The following is an 18,976-nucleotide window of genomic DNA, read 5'->3' on the forward strand; positions in this document are numbered from 1 at the left end:
AAAATACAAAACCGGAATCAAACTTTGTGGTCTCATAAGTTTAGTGTTTACTGGAATGCTGTTTTAGTTAAGAGGAGTTATGCTTAATGCACCACAGTTTTATGACGGTTCTCTGCCCGAGGTAATTCTAAAATTTTGCATGATGTATTTTAGTGTACCCTAAGAAAAAACAAAATCAAACTTTTTTCCGTAATAAGTTGATTGTTTACCGGTACACTGACAGCTATGCGTAATGCTCCTAAATTCATTGTAGGCTCTTTGTCTGGGGTAGTCAAAACGTTTTAGATATGTTGTTGAAATACCAGTACGCCACATTTGCCTTCTTAACAGTACACTTAATCTGCTACACCTGTAAATTGCTGCTTCTTGCACGTTTCCTAATTACGTGCACAGTAGTATTTATGCTTTTGGCGGCACTCAATTCATTGTCAAACGTCACAGAGCAATCACAGCTTTTCTACCCTGGAAGATTTCGCCTTTTGCTGCTACTTTTTCTGAAATAAATGAGAAGATCAGGCGCTGTAAGAAGGCATGGCACAGCGTTGACTTGAAGTTTCGTACATGATGATCAATTAATGAAAGAATAAGGGGTCCTACGTACAGACAGCTTTTCACTACATCTATTTCCGGATGACATAAGTAACATGCGGAAAAACCTCGGCGTAGGATGCCTCTACCAGTCCTGCGAACAGCAGTAAGTTCAAGAGAATCAACAGCTCATCGCTAACATAAAAAAAGCGAACTTAAATCAATAAGCTCAAACTGAATCATGCGGAATTTCTTATTATTCTTTGATTGAATTCAAATCGCTGCTGAAGAACACTGCTTAAAAAAATTCGCTGTCTAAATAATTCTTTTTTTTTTGGTAAGACAAACAGTTGTACACTGTCGTTTTTTATGAAAGAGAACACGCGAACGCGTGGCCTGCGCTTTGCAGTGGCTGCCTACAGCACAATATACCGACAGCAAAAGAAAACACGTTCCTTTTCAGCGCCATCTGTTGGAAAAAAATAACAGCATATCCACGGAGAGAATGATGGATAGTGGGACGAAGCATCCGTCCGTTTGTTCGTTCTTGCTTCCGTCCATGTATGCGTGCGTCTGTGTGGCCGCCCGTGCGTCCATCCACCCGTCCGTGCGTGCGTCTGTTCATGCGCCCGCACGTTCATCTGTGCGTCCGTCACTGCTTTCTTCCATGCATCCGCGCCTGCGCTCGTCCATGCGTCCATTCGTCCGTGTAGACATCCGTGCGTCCATCCTCCATCTGTCTCTGTGTCCATTCGTCCACCTATTCAACACTCCAAGTACAACAATTTCGCATCTTTTCATCATATATTCCTCATATAGAAGCACCGCCATCCAGCGGACATTCCAAGGACTCAACGAGAGGAGGCACACGCACACTTTCTCACGGCTTGCGCTTCGTGTCTACTTCCCACCTTTAACCACCTCAAGTTAATGGTATATACTAGTTCACTGTATTCATGGCACTGTGGCCCGACGCTCGTTAAACCTTTCTGAAACCTAGCAGGTTACGCCTAGCGAGTATAACGTTGCAAACCTTTCGTGTCTTCTATGCGTTGTTGAACAATAAAAAATTCGCAGCGTGCGCGTTAACTAAAAGCCGGATTCTCCTGTCTCTCATTCCCCCTTAGCAGCCATTGGCATGTACATTGAGCACTATCTTTTATTGTTAAACAACGCACAGAAGAAATTTCTCACCGGCACCACCTTGGAGGTCAAAATTAAAACTTGTTACACACTACTACTACGGCCACGAGGGACGAACGGGTGCCACCAAAAGTAGTTTTTTCAAGTGATTTTGTTACACCAGACGGTTGTACTCACCTGAAATGTTGTTACCAGTTTGCAATAAACTTCTCTGTTTCGCCCCTAAACATAATTATAGCGAGTGATGGCGGGTAGACAAGCGCTGCGAGATTGCACGTGCTCTCTGCTCACGCCTAGCGTAGTCCACTGCCATCGTATCAAATATCAAACGCTGTGCTCGGCTACGGCGCAAGCAGCAGTAATCGCCCGATATCACTCACCACGCGCGGAGGAAGGGAACGTAATCTAGCAGCGCTTGTCTACTGGCCATGACTCGTTACATTGCTTGGCAATAGAGGACGTTAAAAGCGAACGTGCTTTCTTCACTTGTCGGTTGATGGTGCTGTAGGCAGCCTCCGCAGAGTGCCGGCCACGCGTTCGCGTGTTCCCTTTCATAAAGGACGACCATGTATAGACATGGAAGGCAAAAAAAGAAAGAGCATGGTTGAGACTCTAAACATGGGTGAACTTCCAAGCTCAATTAAACTCCAAAGAGAAGTCTTACCGGATTTAAAGCTAGAACTAGATATAACCAAGCTTAATTTACAGTTTTTCATCAAACCCAGAAAATGTCATTCCCCGATAAATATCCGTGGGATTTTAAGGTCTCATACGTAAGCATTAGTGAAAAAATGTGGTCAGCAAACCCACCTAAACGAAGTGCTTTCTTGAAACAGCCTCGAAAGTGAATTCTTCTTAATTTAAAGAGAGACCGGTTTTTCTCCGAGTCAACGCTGTAACGTTGGCGCATTAAAAACGTCTGGGCATCCTTGCCACTGTAATGCTTTTACTTTGACCATGCTGCACGCCGTGTACATGAAGGGAACACCGGACTGCAGATCAATAGAGTTCGTACGCACCACATAATGCTAGAGGCTACGGTGACCTCACTACCCTGATGGTCTGTTTGCAACTTTCTCGATCCATCTACTCGCAAAAGCATCCCTTGATTTTTCCGCATCCTGGCATATCGGCAGACTGTCAGGGCTTTACGTGACTGACCTGCATCCACCTGACCTGCGTTTCCGAAGCAGGCCGATTTCGATCCTTGCTTGCGGAATGGGCCCTGACGCCGCGTTCGCTTTTCGATGTCGGTAAGTTACAATTGTACGGCGATTTTTGTTGAGAGGACAGGATCACTCATAAACGCGTTTGCCAGAGTGTCAGCATATTTTGGGGCTCCAACCGGAGTATATGTACTCGTTCAGACCACCCTCGCTCTACCGCCGTCACACAGTGGCAGAGCGAGCTAGAGCACTTTCACGCCACCGAGAGTAGAGGAGATCAACCAAGTGAACTGCTCTCGCCTAAAAAGCGTAGTAGGCACGGAGCGAGAGGGACGACTTGAAACGCCACATTCATTTCACTTTTCTTAAGTTTTTGTTTCAGCCTATAGGAGTGCGGAGGCAATGGTAGCAACCAGGTGTAGTTCGACGCCGCTGAGGCTGGCCGTATATGCGCCATTTGTACGGTAGCGAGGATGACGGCTAGGAAGAGTACGCCGATGCTTAAGCTGTGTGCGTCATTCGACAATTGTACTACATATCTGTGCATTGAAATAATGGCTAACATCTGACTGGCCAAATATATGCGTACTTTTCTGCTGTCCTGCAAAGAATGCCGGGGCTTTGAAAGTTTTCATCCCATGGTATATTTTACTCATCACCCCCCCCCCCCGCCCCCATCTGCTTTCCCAAAGCATGCCGCGTTGTAGTGGCACATTGAGTGATCATGCTCTCAGTGACCTGCCAGCCACCCCTCCGTGTACTAAACTCCTGTTCCTCAATAAAATTCGTCACTGAAAAAAAGAAACAAGTGACTGCTTGGGTAAATCTGCACAACTTTCATGGAAGCAGGTACACAGAAGTGTGCAGTGTTTGAATAAGCATATATGATACGTGTTAATTGTAACAAGACGAAAGGGGAGGACATTGAAGTTTGTACTAATTTAACGGCTGCAGTAGGCGTGTGTGGAAGCACTCAGCTAATAAGAAATAGCATTGGTCGATAGCGCTCGGCCAAAAAGAATTAAAACTCATGAATAAAGCAAGCTAGCGTCGGTAGCTAGGGCTTCCCTGCGCCTGCTTCCTGATGTCTTAAGTATATCAGCGTAAATGAATCACTACAGGCGGGTTGGATGTGGTGTGATTTGTATGGGTTTGTTCTTGTCGGGTCCGCTGCTTCATAGCTTTAAACAATGACGGTTGATTAAAGTTCTGCATTTAGAAGGACAAAAAAAGTTTCCGTCTTGATTCTACGGAATGACCAATTTCATTAACAAAACGACTTGCGAAGGGCGATAATTTCGTTATTAGGACTTTTGACTGTACACTGAAAAACTATAGCACATCGTTTTGCGGAACGTAATTCTGCAAATCGAACACCTCTAAACAAACGTGCGTGATGTCCTCACTTTCCAAGTTCCTGGAAGTACCGCCGATAATGCATTGTCCAGTCAGAAGAGACGTTGACTTGGAATGCGCCAAAGGCCAGGACAATCACACTATTCGGGTCGCCTCTCTGCAGCGATCTCATTTTCTGCACATGTAAAAAAAGACGCACGGCGCACGAGTCATTTCCATGTCCAGCTCTGGCTTGGACGTTGCGACGAAAGCAGTAAGTTATGCGACATCATAAACTGTGAATGTCAATGCCACCTAACCAAATCACAAGAAAGAGAGGGCAAGAGACGTTTATGCCAAAGTATATGGATGCTTTAACTGTTGAACTGTAATTGGGAAAGGATTGCGGAGGAAGAAAAATCAAGTTGCCGTAGGTAGCAACCGAAGCTTTTTAGATTTGACTACAGTGTTTCCTAATAAAAATAGCTCATTTTTGTAGTTCATGGCAGTGTGGATTATGGTAAATGAACTGACGCAGCAGTACACAAGTATACATACTTGAAATCCTAACGACATTATTTTTTACGGGTGGTAAATCTTGTAATTATAGCGTTACTGTAATAAAATGATTCATTTCACTAGATCTGTTGAGCTATAGTTTGCAGTACTGTGCACAGTGCAGTAGCACTTTAGCCTCTGTTGCGCACTCGATGTTGCTGTCCTTGCACCGATCTACTTCTTCTTCATTACATTGCCATAATGCAAGCACCTCATTGTTCGTGGTGTTTTCTTGCATAAGAGACAAAGTGCCTTATTCTGAGTTGAATTTGAGTTTCATAATCCACTGTGGTAGAAAGGCTGCTGATAAGTAAATTATTCAATTACCCTGCTTCTCTGTTTTCATTTGAAGAACTTTAAATGGCTTCATATATGAGCTGGTGCAAGTTGCACGTCTCGTTTATTTGAAAAGGAAATTCTTTCAAGAAGTTGTTTTTTTACGGTGGCACCACTATACTACAAATTTTAGCTCCTATTTACTCGCGCTGAGCAAGTAATCAACAATTGAAAAACACCCGAAGGAATTCAGAGGCCTTTCAGTATACGCCGTGTTCAGTTTAAAAGAACAGCGTACCACGATTCGTGAATTAGAACTGTAATGAAACCTCGTGAAAGATTTCAAAACTAGGCATCATTCGTTTTGCTTGTTCCACTGTACAAGTTTTTAGACGCCATGTTTTATAGGTCTTGAAGTAGTGAATACCAAAACAAGGATATGAATAATAAAGGCACCGTATTAAATGGCTCCAGAAGTATTGGCTACCTATGATTATGTAATGTACACTTGAATACACGCCTACAGGCCTGTAGCATTTTGCTTTCATCGAAACAAGACCACTGCGACTGGGATCGACCTCACGACCATCCTGTCTGCAGCCTAGTGCCGTAATCGCTAATCCACCGCAATGGACTCGGACAAAACAGCGTATAAAGGCTCGTTCTGGCAGTGAGTGTGTTTTTATCATTCATTACCCTGTTCAAAGAGGTGAATTGATAAATTCGCTGGTGTAAATGTATGTAGTTTGCTCTACATATAGTAAATTAGAGATCGTTGGCAGAGGCGTTCAGCCTGCAGTAGACCTAGGATAGGCGAAGAATTATTATGAAAATAATAATGACGACACTTTAAGGTGTTTCTTCTTTGAAAACTCAAGAATATGCTTTTGATGAAATAAGAATAATATATTGCCACTTGCTACAATAAGATAGATTTTACCATAGCCAATTAGGCACAAGTATTGTTAATTACCACTAGTGATTTGGTACACTGCACACACAGGAAAATAAATATCAGAAAAGCTGGCAAAAACAGCGGAAACAAGTAAGAAACGATTGTCCTTGTGCGTGTCGACAGGCATGACTATACTTCTCACCGAAAACGTGCTGGGCATAACCGCCACGAGATAGCTCATAAGACCTGGCATTGTGATGCAATTGAGGATGCCGTAGTGTTTGATGTTGCTCTTGTACAGTTCGAGCAGTTCAGTGCGGGCCTCCTCCAAGGCAGTAGGCAGTAAGGCTGCCCCAGTTTTTTCGTTGATGCCGTACCTGGGCACAAAGAGGTTCCGCTTGAATTTCCACTTTATATGCATATGAAAACTTGCAAACTATAAATCGACTTACTGTGGCTTATCACCATACAGAGTGCAGCTCATTGTGCTCCTGAAGCATAACTGCACTACTCAAAACGCCGCGCCTATTTAACAACTTTCGTACTTATGGCCGCCTAAAAAGAAGGCCTAAGCCATTTCTCATGCATGAAAAGTTGGTGTGTGCCTGTATGTTTTTCTCTGTAAAGCTACTGCGGTTGATTCCGGCATCGAATGAAATGTTCAAGGCACCGCTAGTCTTTATCGAACATTTTGCGTCGCACCAACTTTTGATTTTGATAACGAATAAAAAAAAGTAGCCTATATTGTGTCATTGTGACATATAACAGTCGTACGAGAGCCATGTTAAGAAAGACTCAATGTTCCTCATACATACGCCTGAAAATACTAGAGGAGGAAAACCATTTTATCCTGCCCCTTTCTCCTCCGAAGGCTTTCGGTGCTCATCGGCGTTTTGCATTGCCTCTTGGATCGATGGCCAAGTAAGCTACCTGCACCTCGCCGGGCAGCTTCTCGCACTGCCTCCGTGATGAGCCTACGTTTGACCAAAGAACCACATCAAGCAATAACATCATCGCATGACGCCATGGTACGTGACGAACTACATTTGGCGATATAATCTACAGGTGTTCTTGTCATATAGATCACCATGCGCGATCACGTCAGAACCGAAACACTTTAAAGAAAAATTTTGTTTTGAATTACATGTCGAGTGCATTAAATCAGGCCAGTTGGTTTTCTATGATCAAAAAATATAACAGTGCAAAAAACGATGGACTATCATACAGAAACAAGCGAGCGCAGACAAACAGCGTTATTATATGTCTGAGTGTACGTCCATATAGCTTTATCCGCTGTCCTGCTTCTTTTTAATCATGAATACTTTGTCTTCATGCTGTCGATGGTACTTTTGGGGGGTTCAAAAGGTATTTTCCGAACGTCCTATGCTCACTTACCGCATGTCAAAGGAGATTCCACCAGTGTAGCCACCAGACGCTTCTATGGCGCGAGCGAAGTCCTGAAATGCCCCACTGCCGTCCGAGGCGTACAGGCGTTTGTTCCTCGACATGACGTGCGTGAAGAAGACGTAAGAGCACACATGCAACTGAGGCAGCAGGATTTGTGCGCTGCCCACGCTGCTCACTGTGCACACGAGGGGCATCTTTGTCGCTGCACAAGATGGCAAAATAGGAGTCACTCACTTCTGCAGGCACCAATATGTATTTTTATGCAATTTCGTTCACATTACACATTTTGGTCTTCCATTTCCGTTGAACGGCGAGTGCGTTTCTGGCAAACATGCGAGGGCGAGGCTTAGTTATGTGTAGAAATTTAGGCGATTCATTGTAGGCATAGTGTGAAAAAATTTCTTGCACGTGCTCTACGTGATTTCGGGTATTTCTTCATAAGTGCCTCTTTGTAAAACTAACGCTTCAATTGAAAGTGAGCGGTTGCTCGAGTTGCTGTGTTTCATCAGGTTTGCGGTTTTGTTTGTTTTTCACGCTGTGACGACAATACATTCATATGAATGAGCCCTGTTAACCACGTTCCTACAGTTTTTTTTTTTTAGGAGCTCCATGCCCAGTAAATCTTGTCAACAATATCTGGAGCAAATTTCTTGCACATTTTTGAACGAAATACGTGCAGGGACAAAAGAACTGATTTCAGCGCAGAAATCACTGGTAAAAAAGTTTATACCGCTGACCTCTGTTCTATTCGTACATTCCACATAACGTTACCACCTCAAATATTGTGACAGCTGGCCTCCCTACACCTGGCCGATTAGCCAACCTACATCTGTGTCTTCGTGTAGCATTCGCCCATGCATATATAGAAGCAAGCAAGCAAGCGTTTTACGGCCGATACCGTCTAGTGCACTGACGGCTTTGGGGAACACGGATGTTAGTGCCCCTCTTTGGAAGATCAAAGACTTGAACAGCATGCAACTTTAGCTTACTTCACCGAAAATGCCCTCACAGTTGACAAGATGCGCGGACCATGGGACATCGCAATAGAAGAGTACTGACATGCTTTGACATGCATGAGAACGTTCTGGCGATACCATCTAGTGCACTGACGGCTTTGGGGAACATGTATGTCCGTGCCCGTCTTTGGAAGCTCAAAGGCTTCAACTACGTGCAACTTTAGCTCACTTCAACGGAAATACCCTCCGGTTTACAAGATGCGTGGACCATCAGACATCACATTAAACAAGTACTAACATGGTTTGGAGCTATCCCAAGACGGGCAGTTTTATTTCCATTGTGTGCACTATCAACACTCTCCTCCGCACAACTGAGAGGGACAACACGTATCAAACATTTACTCCAAAGGTTTCTTCTGCAAACATCTGCAACCATGCCCTATCTCAACGTACATTATCACAAGTAAGGACAGTTAACTAGGCTTCGAAGTCTGCGCCCTGCATGACGCCCGAATCGCCTAAATTGCTGTCAGGGTCTCCGGATGGCAATTAACTCATCGTTGCTTAGGTGAGGCACCTGTGACTGACAGCAACATGACAACTATTGCTAGTGTGTGGTGAGTTGCAGTATTTTAATGACGTCAGACTTCTGTTAACATGTCAGTTCAAAGCCACCGCATCCTTACCAAAATCGAAATCAATAGTTTAGGTTAACAGTAGTCAGAATATATTCAATACATTGTTCTATTAAAGTTTTTATATGTATGTATGTATGTATGTATGTATGTATGTATGTATGTATGTATGTATGTATGTATGTATGTATGTATGTATGTATGTATGTATGTATGTGTGTGTGTATTGTTAAGTGTAACGGTACTCTTTTTAGAGTTTGCGACACTGGGCTTCTCATTTAAAACAATGCACCAAAATTCGTGTCCCTACTTCTACAAGAACAATTTGATATTTGGGGTTTAACGTCCTAAAACCACCATATGATTATGAGAGACGCCGTAGTGGAGGGCTCCGGAAATTTCGACTACCTGGGGTTCTTTAACGTGCACCCAAATCTGAGCGCGCGGGCCTACAACGTTTCCGCCTCCATCGGAAACGCAGCCGCCGCAGCTGGGATTCGAACCCGCGACCTGCGGGTCAGCTGCCGAGTACTTTAGCCACTAGACCACCGCGGCGGGGCAAGAACAATTCTGAAAGTTCTATTAGCTGAAATGTGCAAATGCGCACCGAAACAAAATAGTACTATGATTGAAAGTGGGGGCCATATTACCATTAAGCGCAACAATGAAGGACTGTGGACCACAAAAATGTCTCATGATAAAACATCTCGTGAGAGCAAAAGTCTGCTGGTCCCAACATTTGACGTATTCCTAGCGAAAGCGGCTTGCCAACATGTCAGAGATATCTCAGCAACATCAACCTCCGTGAACACACAGACCCGTGTTTGAAGTAAACCTTTTCGTGTTAAAGGACAGAAGGGGAAATTTTACGAATCGTGTCTGTCAGACTCAATATTAGCAAGAACTAATAGACAAAAGTTTAAATATAGTATGCGGAATGTTACATCTAGTAAATGTAATCTAAACCGGCAGAAAGAAAAGCAGAAGGAAAAATTCCTTGCGCTGGCAAGTAATTTGTAACACTCTACCACCTGAGCTACAGCGGCAGGCATACCCCGTCCACCTCATGGGGCATATAGGTACATTCAACTCTAAAAAATTCCAGTGCCACTAGTAGCCACGACGTTGAGGGTAGAACACACTTTTTCAGCCAGTGGGTGTCACGTAGCAAGTAATCATATCACAAACTGGCAGCTCACCAATAATCTTTCTCTAATACCTGAAGGCATCAAGTCTACCAGAATACACGCCAGCGTAATATAGCGGAGCACGCAATCTGGAACTCCTTTTGAATTCTCAAATTCAAAGAATTGCTTTCTCTTCTCTTGACAAATGACGGAAGATGCTCATTATTCACGCGTCACAGCCGTTGGTTGAGCAATTGGCTGAATTAAACATGGCGCGCTCAGTCGTTACAGAGATCGCCGCGGGAGGCCGCGACTTGTTCACACACACGCCTGCCATCCCACTGAGGAGCCGCGTATTGAAAGAAAGAAAAAGAAAAAAGTGCTCATAGTCGTGAGGCGCGCGCGACATGCCTGCTTTCTCCATGCCATCCCTCCCTGCTTAGCTTCCAGCGCTTTCATTGGGGCGAGAGAAGAGAGAATGCAATTGCAGCATGCGATAACTCTAACTCCGCTTGTTGGGGGCGCATTCTAAAACATTTTACAGCAGTGAATTCACGAGGCAAGGTGAATTCACGAGTGCCTGTAGCAAATCTATTCTATAGCTAGTTGAAGCAGTGTTGAGGGTTCCGTTATAGGACCACTAACCCGGCTGCCAAAATACAAAAAATAAGCAAGTGCATTATTCTCTCCTGATATTTATTATCCTTCTTGTGCACTTCTGTGACGCAGACAGCAGTTCCCGTGACGTTTATAGCGTACATGCTCTCGATTGGTTCATATACGTGAAATATAAAGTGTCATTTGTCTCCTACACTATTTCGCTAAGCAGTCGTTCATCTGTTCTTTCTTTTCTCGCACGAATATCGTGCGCGATAGATGGATCGATTAACACTTCATTTGGTTTGTTTAAAACTGCGCAAGCGGTGTTAACAGCACCTAGCCGAGAGAGAGAGAGAGAGATAAAGATACAAGGAAAGGCAGGGAGGTTAACCAGACGCACATCCGGTTTGCTACCCTGCACTGGGGAAGGGATAAAGAGGAGAAAAGAGGTTGAAGCTTTAAAACTTGATAGGCTATAGCGCATATTGCTGACATTGTTCACTTGCTTTTAAGAAGTAAGGGGTGAGGAGGATGCATTGTTTGTGTGAACAATAGCGAAAGAAAGGAGAAAACCACCCCCTCGTCTTTCAACGCGGGGTGGTGGAGGGCCCTTGAACATTAGAAAATAGGCTTGTTCTTAAGGATAAAATTATATGTTGTTCATGGCATCAGTTATATACAGTGCAAGCAAAATAGAGAAATATGAAATGCGAGAGATACGGGAAGACTCACGAGAATATCTTCAAGTTTTTACACTACACCTGAATGGAGAATGGGAGGCAAGAGAGGGACAGGAAGCTCGGGAACAAGTGTTTACAGAAACTACAATGCGCATAACACCAGAGCCCATCATCTACCAGCGATTACGTAGTTCATTTGCCTCAAAATGCTACAGGAGGATGCTTTGATATTTCTTCGGCGGTATAAGACATAAAGACGCAAAAACATAGGTACATAAAAAGCGCCCTTTTACATCTTGTTATGAAAAAGTTCTCGGGTCCCCACTTTTTTTTGCATCTGTCCTTACAAAAGTTGATTTAGACAGACTATAGATTATTTAAATATGTTTTAGACAGTCTAAAGAATGTATCATTGTTTTTTCGAGGACAAGTTTATGCTACTTTGTATACTCGTCCCCACAGCGTCAGAAAACCTTGCTTGCTGTACAATGTCCGGACAGATACAAACCGATGACTGGAGGTGGAGTAGTATTCGTAGGTTTATGGGTCGGTCCTCTGGGGGCAACACTGGTATGGTGACCGGGCTCCGGTGTGCCTGGATTTCTCACGATAGGTCCGGGTCTTATGGTCTTTCCACCATGGGTTGGAGCATGCCCAGAGGTCGTCTTCTCGCCAGGCTTGTGACCTCCCCCAGAAGTCGTCTTCCCGCCAGGCTTGTGGCCTCCTCCAGAAGTCGTCGTCGATGGATCAACCTTTGTAGAACCACCACGGCTCTGCACGCCGTGAAGCTTCGAGTCATTTATGTAGTTTCGAGTGCCGAAGTCCCCACATCTCGCGCTCGGTCAGAGAGACAGAGATGACTCAAAAATTCATCTACAGTGCCTCAAACACTGCTCGCGGATGGGCGTATATTGTGGTGCATACTGACGCATTTACTCGTACGCGCTTGCGCCGTGTGTGCAGAGCCCATCTATAGCACACCATAAACGCTCGAGGAAGCTACAGCTGAAACAAAGCAGGAAATGCATGGTGCCAACTGGCACCAAACCTTGTAAGCACATATCCATGGCGTGTGCGCACGGTAAACAATATTCATGCACACATTCCTGTGGATGCCGTCTAAGGGGATCTGTATATGAAATTTTCCCCTTGCTTCAAGATGTCGCGCTGCGTCATCGCGTTTATCATGGTGCATCCCTTTGTATTATTTGGCAGTTTATGATCTCATGTGCTTCTCATTACCTTGTGCCCTTTCGGCGATTTTTTTCTTGTGATCAGTGTCCTCGATAGCGTTTGCCGAAACATGAGCGATGAACGCGCTCGACCTCGCAGAACAATCAGAAATCCTGTGCAGGCTTTCACTCGTCATCCTAGCGGGTAGATGAAACTGTATAGTGTCGTGTTCTGCGTGTAAGCATCCTCCATCTAGCAAGAATGTACTCGCTAGAGCCGATATAGTCAAGTGCTACCTTGCCCCAGAAAGGTAGCCCTAGGTCTTCATTATTAATGGGACACGGGTGTCTGGCCATACAGCGTCTTCCACAGTCAGTGTGGGGGCGTGTGAGTGAGTTGAAGTGTGAGAGCGTTCTTGTGTTTGGGTGATATTATGTTTTCATCAGCACTTACCCTATTGTTCAGTATGTTTATACAGCACCCGATTCTGACGCGCTGGTAGTGCCCCGTGTTTTTTTTTGTTTTTTGGAGGGGTGCAGGCGTGCGCACTTTGAGCGCAGTGCTCATTATTTGTGCAAGCTTATATCATTGTAGATGCACTAGAAAGCGAGGCTTGGTTGTCACGCCCCAACTGCGGCTCTTTCTTTTCTCTCCTGCCAGGGGCAGCCTGCCTGTCGTTTCTGGATTTTCTGTTTGCTCCTGCCCGTAAAAAAAAAAACGGCAGAATTGCGCACGACTACAACGATAAGCTGAGTGATAGTTGCATTTTTTAATGTCATTATCATTGGCAGAAAACAATGCAACTGCCATTCAGTTACTGCGTTAATTTCGATGCGATGAGCCTAACGGTGATTAGACAGGAATAATTTCAAACTGAGAAGACGTGCCATTGATGTCGACGACACCGCAATCATAAAACCAATTTTCTAGAGAATCATCAGCGTTGGGAAAAGTAGCAAAGAGTTTAAACAAGCTTGCTAACAAGGAGCATTACCTATTAGGCCTTATAATGCCAATTGTATCATGTTTTATACATTGATTAAATACCTCAATAAAGCTACTAAAAGCTACCATAGGTGTCACAATAAGCAGCTATTGCAAATTTCACGTGTTATGAAAAAGGTACAGTCACTTACATATAATACAGTAGCAACTATTTCAATTTATGCTAATTATATTTATGCCTCAAACTAAATTCCACTCATATATTTTCTAAAATGCACTGCACAAGAAGAATGAAAACGTTCAGCGTTTTCTCGCAATTTTCCTGAAGGCAAAATTGATCAAGGATATTACAGGGTTAAAAGCGTCTGCTTGTCGAGGCGACATGCGCTAGTGGGGAGCTCGCGCTCCCACGCCAACGTTGCTGAGTTGAAGCGTGGCAGATTGGGCTAGTTGTTATGACATGATGATAGTTATAGCACGAGAACAGAACGACAACAAAGAGACAAGAGGGACACGAGTACTCGTGTCCTTCTTGTCTCTTTGTTGTCGCTCTGTTCTCGCGCTCTAAACCGATGGATGGATGGATTGATGTGGCTGTACCCTTTAGATGTGAGGGGAACGAAGAGGGAAAAAAGAAGAGGACAAAGTAAAGCTCAACATAAAAACAAGCAGAAGAAATAGAAGTAAATAAAAGAGAGGAAGATAGATAAAGGAAACACGACATGAAGAAAGGAGAGAGAAATATGAAGAAACAGAGAGGGCACGAAAGACAGAAAGCCAACAAAAACAGACAGGTAAACCACCTGACGTAAAAAATAGATACAACAGAAATAAATACAATAAACAAGCAAAAAATAAAAAACGGAGATAAATCAAAAAAGAATAAAAATATAAACAACGAGGCTACTCGGCTATACGCTTTCTTCATTGTTACCACCAGTAGTTTTTTACTAGTTAAGCTTGCGACCAACGCAAGGGTGACTGTTACTCACAGGAGGGGTTTTTCCGCCGCCAGATGGATCTACCGCGTAGTGAGACTTGTCATCGTTCTCTCCGCCGTTATCGTCGGTCGTTTCTTAAGCAAAAAATAAAGAGCAAAGGGAGTTAGACAGTCGCCATACCAATTCCTAGTGTCTTCAATGAAACGAAAATCTAGAGAAAAAGGACTCACCCACGCGAAGTATAAAACGTTGAAACGAAAAAAAAATGACCCTACCTGTTCGAAAGGAATCGTGAGGAAATACGAACGCATTTCTTGCGCCAAGAGAGTGCAGCATTAGCGTCATTATCTTCACCGACTTCTGCCATCGTCTTGAGAGAGACCCAGCCAGCCATCCGTCGAGAGAGAGGAACTAGTGGGCGGGAAAGTTGGGCGCCAGCATTCTCGGCTCGGCGTTGGTGTTTCTGAGTGGCGTGTTCACGCGTTTCCGGATGTTCTTGAGAGGCACCCAGCCAGCGAACGGTATAGAGTAAGGCGCGACCGCACGGGACAGTGGGGCGCAGGCAAGTGAGAGAGCAAACGGTGAGAGAAGGAGTGGCGAAGCACTGCACCTACGCCCTCCTACACTCTCTCGCATCACATTCTTTGGTTTCTAGGGGTGAAGATAAGTGGACACGTCCGCAGTTGTTGCTATGGGAAAGCAATGAGAGCGGAGAGATAACACCTTCCGGCGCACGGACACCGTGATCGCCTGGCATAGCCCAACTTAAAGATGCACTCGCATTTATAAGGGCGCAAGACGGGAACGGATTGGGAACACACACTAGCGCTACCAGCTGATTATTTGACGCACTTCATGAAGCATACAGCATATACACGAAAATAAAAAAACTGTTCAACAATTTCTTGCTATTTTCATCCATTCATTACAAACGCTTACTTATCTAACTACAGATCGAGAAACTGGTTTTCTTTCTCGGTCAGTGGTAGTGGCTTCTTCCTGTTTTTCTATGTTTACCGCTTTCTTGCCTAATCTATACCACTTAAAAAGTCGGGCAAGTCAAGACGACAAAAGCGCGGAAGCCGACCACCTCAGCGACTAAGGGAATAGCCCCACTCTTGCTCTCTGCAACATTCTCTGCAGGTGGTAACAACAACCGTCCGTCCCATGACGCAAGTCTGTAGAACATGCTCAATGGAGCAGGCTTCGGTGCATCGGCCTTTGAGGAGGAAGTGCTGTTCTAAAGTTGCAACCGATTATAGTGATCTTGTCTGATGAGAGGCTCCAAACTATCATACCTTCGAGGCGTATAACGCAGCTACAAGCACAGCAATGTAACCCTAAAGGATCTGTTGGGCGTTCTGATAGCGTTCTTGAGACTTTCCTTTAAGCACCTGCCAGTCTGTCCAATATGCGTTCGACCTCAAGACAAGTTATAGAACCGATCACATTGCGCGTGCATTGTGTAAAACTCTTTGTAGGGCAGCGTGAAGGAAGCCCCACAGATGGTGGGGCTTCCTTCACGCTGCCCTACAGACGTTAGCCCATTATTTGTTTTTTCCTATTTACTCAGCCACTTAGATCCTGAAGACACTCAGGTGCAGAAAACGCGACCAGCATGTCGACTCTGCTGCCTACCTTCAGCAGGTAGTGGGATATAGGTTGCAAGGAAGGTACGACTGCTGCATTGTTCGGTGCTTCTGCAGTCGCCGTCACACAGCCGAACTATAAAATGCACTATAGTCATACCCTACTGCCACCGTATCTCCCAACATGACTTTATGAAGGTTAGTGTACCACGCGTATCTTAAGATACGCAACCGACTATAACTGCTCGGTCATGGTGCGCATTGTCTGCCAACAGCGCGTGTTCTCCGTACACCCTTTGCAGTTTTTTTTCCAAGGACAAATTACTTCACAGAAGCTCCCAGCGCGTTTCATATCTGCTTGAGCAGTATTCGCAGACATCTTGTCGTGTGTTTTTACTCATGCATAGAAACTACGACGTGTGAGGCCATGTTATCAATCCGGTTTTTATACGGAACACTACAGCGATGGCGGGAATGCGCCTGTTCTTTCGATATAATTTCTTTCCAATTAGAAACGTAGTGGTACACAATCAAGCGCTACATTTGTAAGGTCTCTTAGGGGTGCCCTCCACAACAAACAGCTGCAAATTTTTAAATGCCAGGTTGAAAACCCGACCTACTGCAAATGTAGCCAGAAAGTTTCTCCTCGCGAATTAGTCAAACAAAACTAGTCTCGGGAGCATCGTGTTGAGCCTGAAAATAACAATCGGCACCACTTTGTAAAGAAGACAATGGCTTGCTCACCAGTCGAGCTGTCGGAAGAGGACAGAAGCACCATCCCGAGGAGCAGGATGAGAAGCAAAACACAGCAAACGGCAAACCAATATCGCCGATGGTCTCTGCGAAAAAGAATGGCATAATCCGACGTACTCGATGATAGTGGGGGAAATGTAGTCTATAATATAAGTACATGCTCCCAAACTCAATATTTTTCAATTGAGGAACATTTTTTTACATTAGTGTAAGGGAAATTCACCTAAAACCATGTCCACAGAATATTACATGCCTCTCGTGCTGAAACTGTACAAGCACACTTCGTGCGCTATCAGCGCAACCAACGTTACCTTCACTAGAAAGACTTACACCGACCCGAAGTGGTGATTTCGAGTGATTACTCATAACAATTCTCATACAAACAAAAATGATGTCGCTTTTCAATCCGTGCGTACTGTACCAGCCCATCATCATGATAATTTCACAGGTTGACACTTATCTTATAAAATTTATTGATCATCTTCTGTACCATCACCCCACTACCACGTTGTAGCATTGGAAAACAACTTTATCCCCCTCCCCGGTTCTTCAAATAAAAAAACCTGCTTAATGGCGAAAAACCAAAAATAAGAGAAGGATGCTGCACTTGCCTTTGGGCTGTAAAAGAGTAGAAGTTGCCGTGAATGACAATCTATAGACACAGTGGAACACCAATATGGGTATCGTAACGATGGGATCTCTCTTTTCGAGATAGCCTACAGTTCGTAAAAGTCGTAGCGTATTAGCAATAAACCACAAATTTGTGCAGTGCGTAGATGATGAATTTATAAACTTCGGAGTCAATCAACATTTCGGAATATTACATCGGCTAGTAGCACGCATCAAACAAAGCAAAAACGTGGAATCCGACATGTTTTCAAAACCAACGTCAATAAACGCTTAGAAAAGGGGCCCTGCAGCAGTTTTTTGAGCAGCCATAGAGTTTGTACAATAAAGAAGCTTATCACCTCCTAGATTGAGTGCCCCAAATGTTTTTAGATTTCGTCCAGTACGAGCGGAGTTACAAATATTTGTCACACGCTGCAGTTACATTCCCTCCTCTCTCGTCCTGAAGACAGCACTGGGAGATTATCAGGAAAAGATGGAACTGGGGAAGAGTGTATCTCGTGCGCCTCTTGACATTGAGCCCTTTTTCTGTCTGTTTTGTGTCTTCAAACTCACGGCTTTTCAGTGTGATCACGCGGGTACGCGCTGACAGGCCATGACCTCTCGCAGCAGCCCCAGTAACTCCTGTGCGCGTCATGCACAAGCCAACCAATTGCGGGAAAAGGGCTTGTGATGCAGCTATTCTCAAGCCTGTAGCGTCTTTTCTCGAGAAAAGAGAAAGAATTTTTTAGCTGTATTTGAGAACTTATCGCAACTCCAGGCCACATACTGCGCAATATCATTTGGCTCGCGTGTTCTCGGGAGCCTCAACTGCCGATTGGTGGCGCTTTTTGACCATGCCTAGAATGTGTGGCAGGACCTCTTCACTTAATAGTCTTAAAAAGTGGCTTCTTCACCACAGCGCGTATTTCACAGGTAGTGTTGTTCGATTGTTTATTTTCTACAAACTGTATAGGCAGGTTCTGAAGAAAGACACAAGTACTTCTGTGGCCTCATAAGCTCGTTTACTTCCATTGATGCAGACTGGAATTGACAACACAGGTTTCAGAGACTCCAAGCACAAACAAAAGCTACGGGAATAACCTATAGTCTCATAAAACTACAAGGCTAAAGTACGAACGCGGACTGCCGGCACGACTAAAGAAATAGCACCACTAATCGGCTGAACATGGAAGAATTACAGCCAGTCTGGTTCATGAATGCGTTCTCATTCATCATCATCATCAACATCTTCATCATCAGCCAGGCTACGCCCACTGCAGAACAAATGCTTCTCTTGCGTTCCACCAATCCACTCGGTCCTGTGCTTGCTGCTACAACTTTATACCCGCAAACTTCCTAGTCTCATCTGTCCACCTAACTGTGTCTCCCGCTCAAACGCTTGCATTCTCTTGGAATCCAGTCTATAATGCTCAATGACCAGCGGTTATCTTGCCTTCACGCTACCTGCGCTGCTCATGAACATTTTTTTTGTTAATTCCGACTATCATGTCATTAACACCCGTTTGTTACATTATACGCACTGCTCTCTTCTTGTCCCTTAATGTTACACCTACCATGTTCTTTTCCACTGCTCACTGCGTCGCCGTCCATTTATGGTTCATGCAGGCCTAAATTAACCCATATTTGAGAAATAAATGAC

General features: G+C 44.4%; 1 protein-coding gene across 1 annotated transcript; it reads right to left on the minus strand.

Annotated features, from left to right (window-relative positions):
- Nucleotides 1-4,239: 4,239 nt before the first annotated feature.
- Nucleotides 4,240-17,250, minus strand: LOC142766003 (uncharacterized). The gene is made up of 6 exons (XM_075867814.1): nt 16,699-17,250; nt 14,417-14,499; nt 11,815-12,079; nt 7,297-7,510; nt 6,104-6,278; nt 4,240-4,368 (listed from the first exon to the last, which is right to left on the minus strand). Exons 1-6 carry the CDS (start codon nt 16,730-16,732, stop codon nt 4,240-4,242), a joined length of 900 nt encoding a protein of 299 aa, XP_075723929.1. The 5' UTR covers nt 16,733-17,250.
- Nucleotides 17,251-18,976: the final 1,726 nt, after the last annotated feature.

Source organism: Rhipicephalus microplus, chromosome 6 (assembly GCF_043290135.1).
Source record: "Rhipicephalus microplus isolate Deutch F79 chromosome 6, USDA_Rmic, whole genome shotgun sequence".
Lineage (NCBI taxonomy): Eukaryota > Metazoa > Arthropoda > Arachnida > Ixodida > Ixodidae > Rhipicephalus > Rhipicephalus microplus.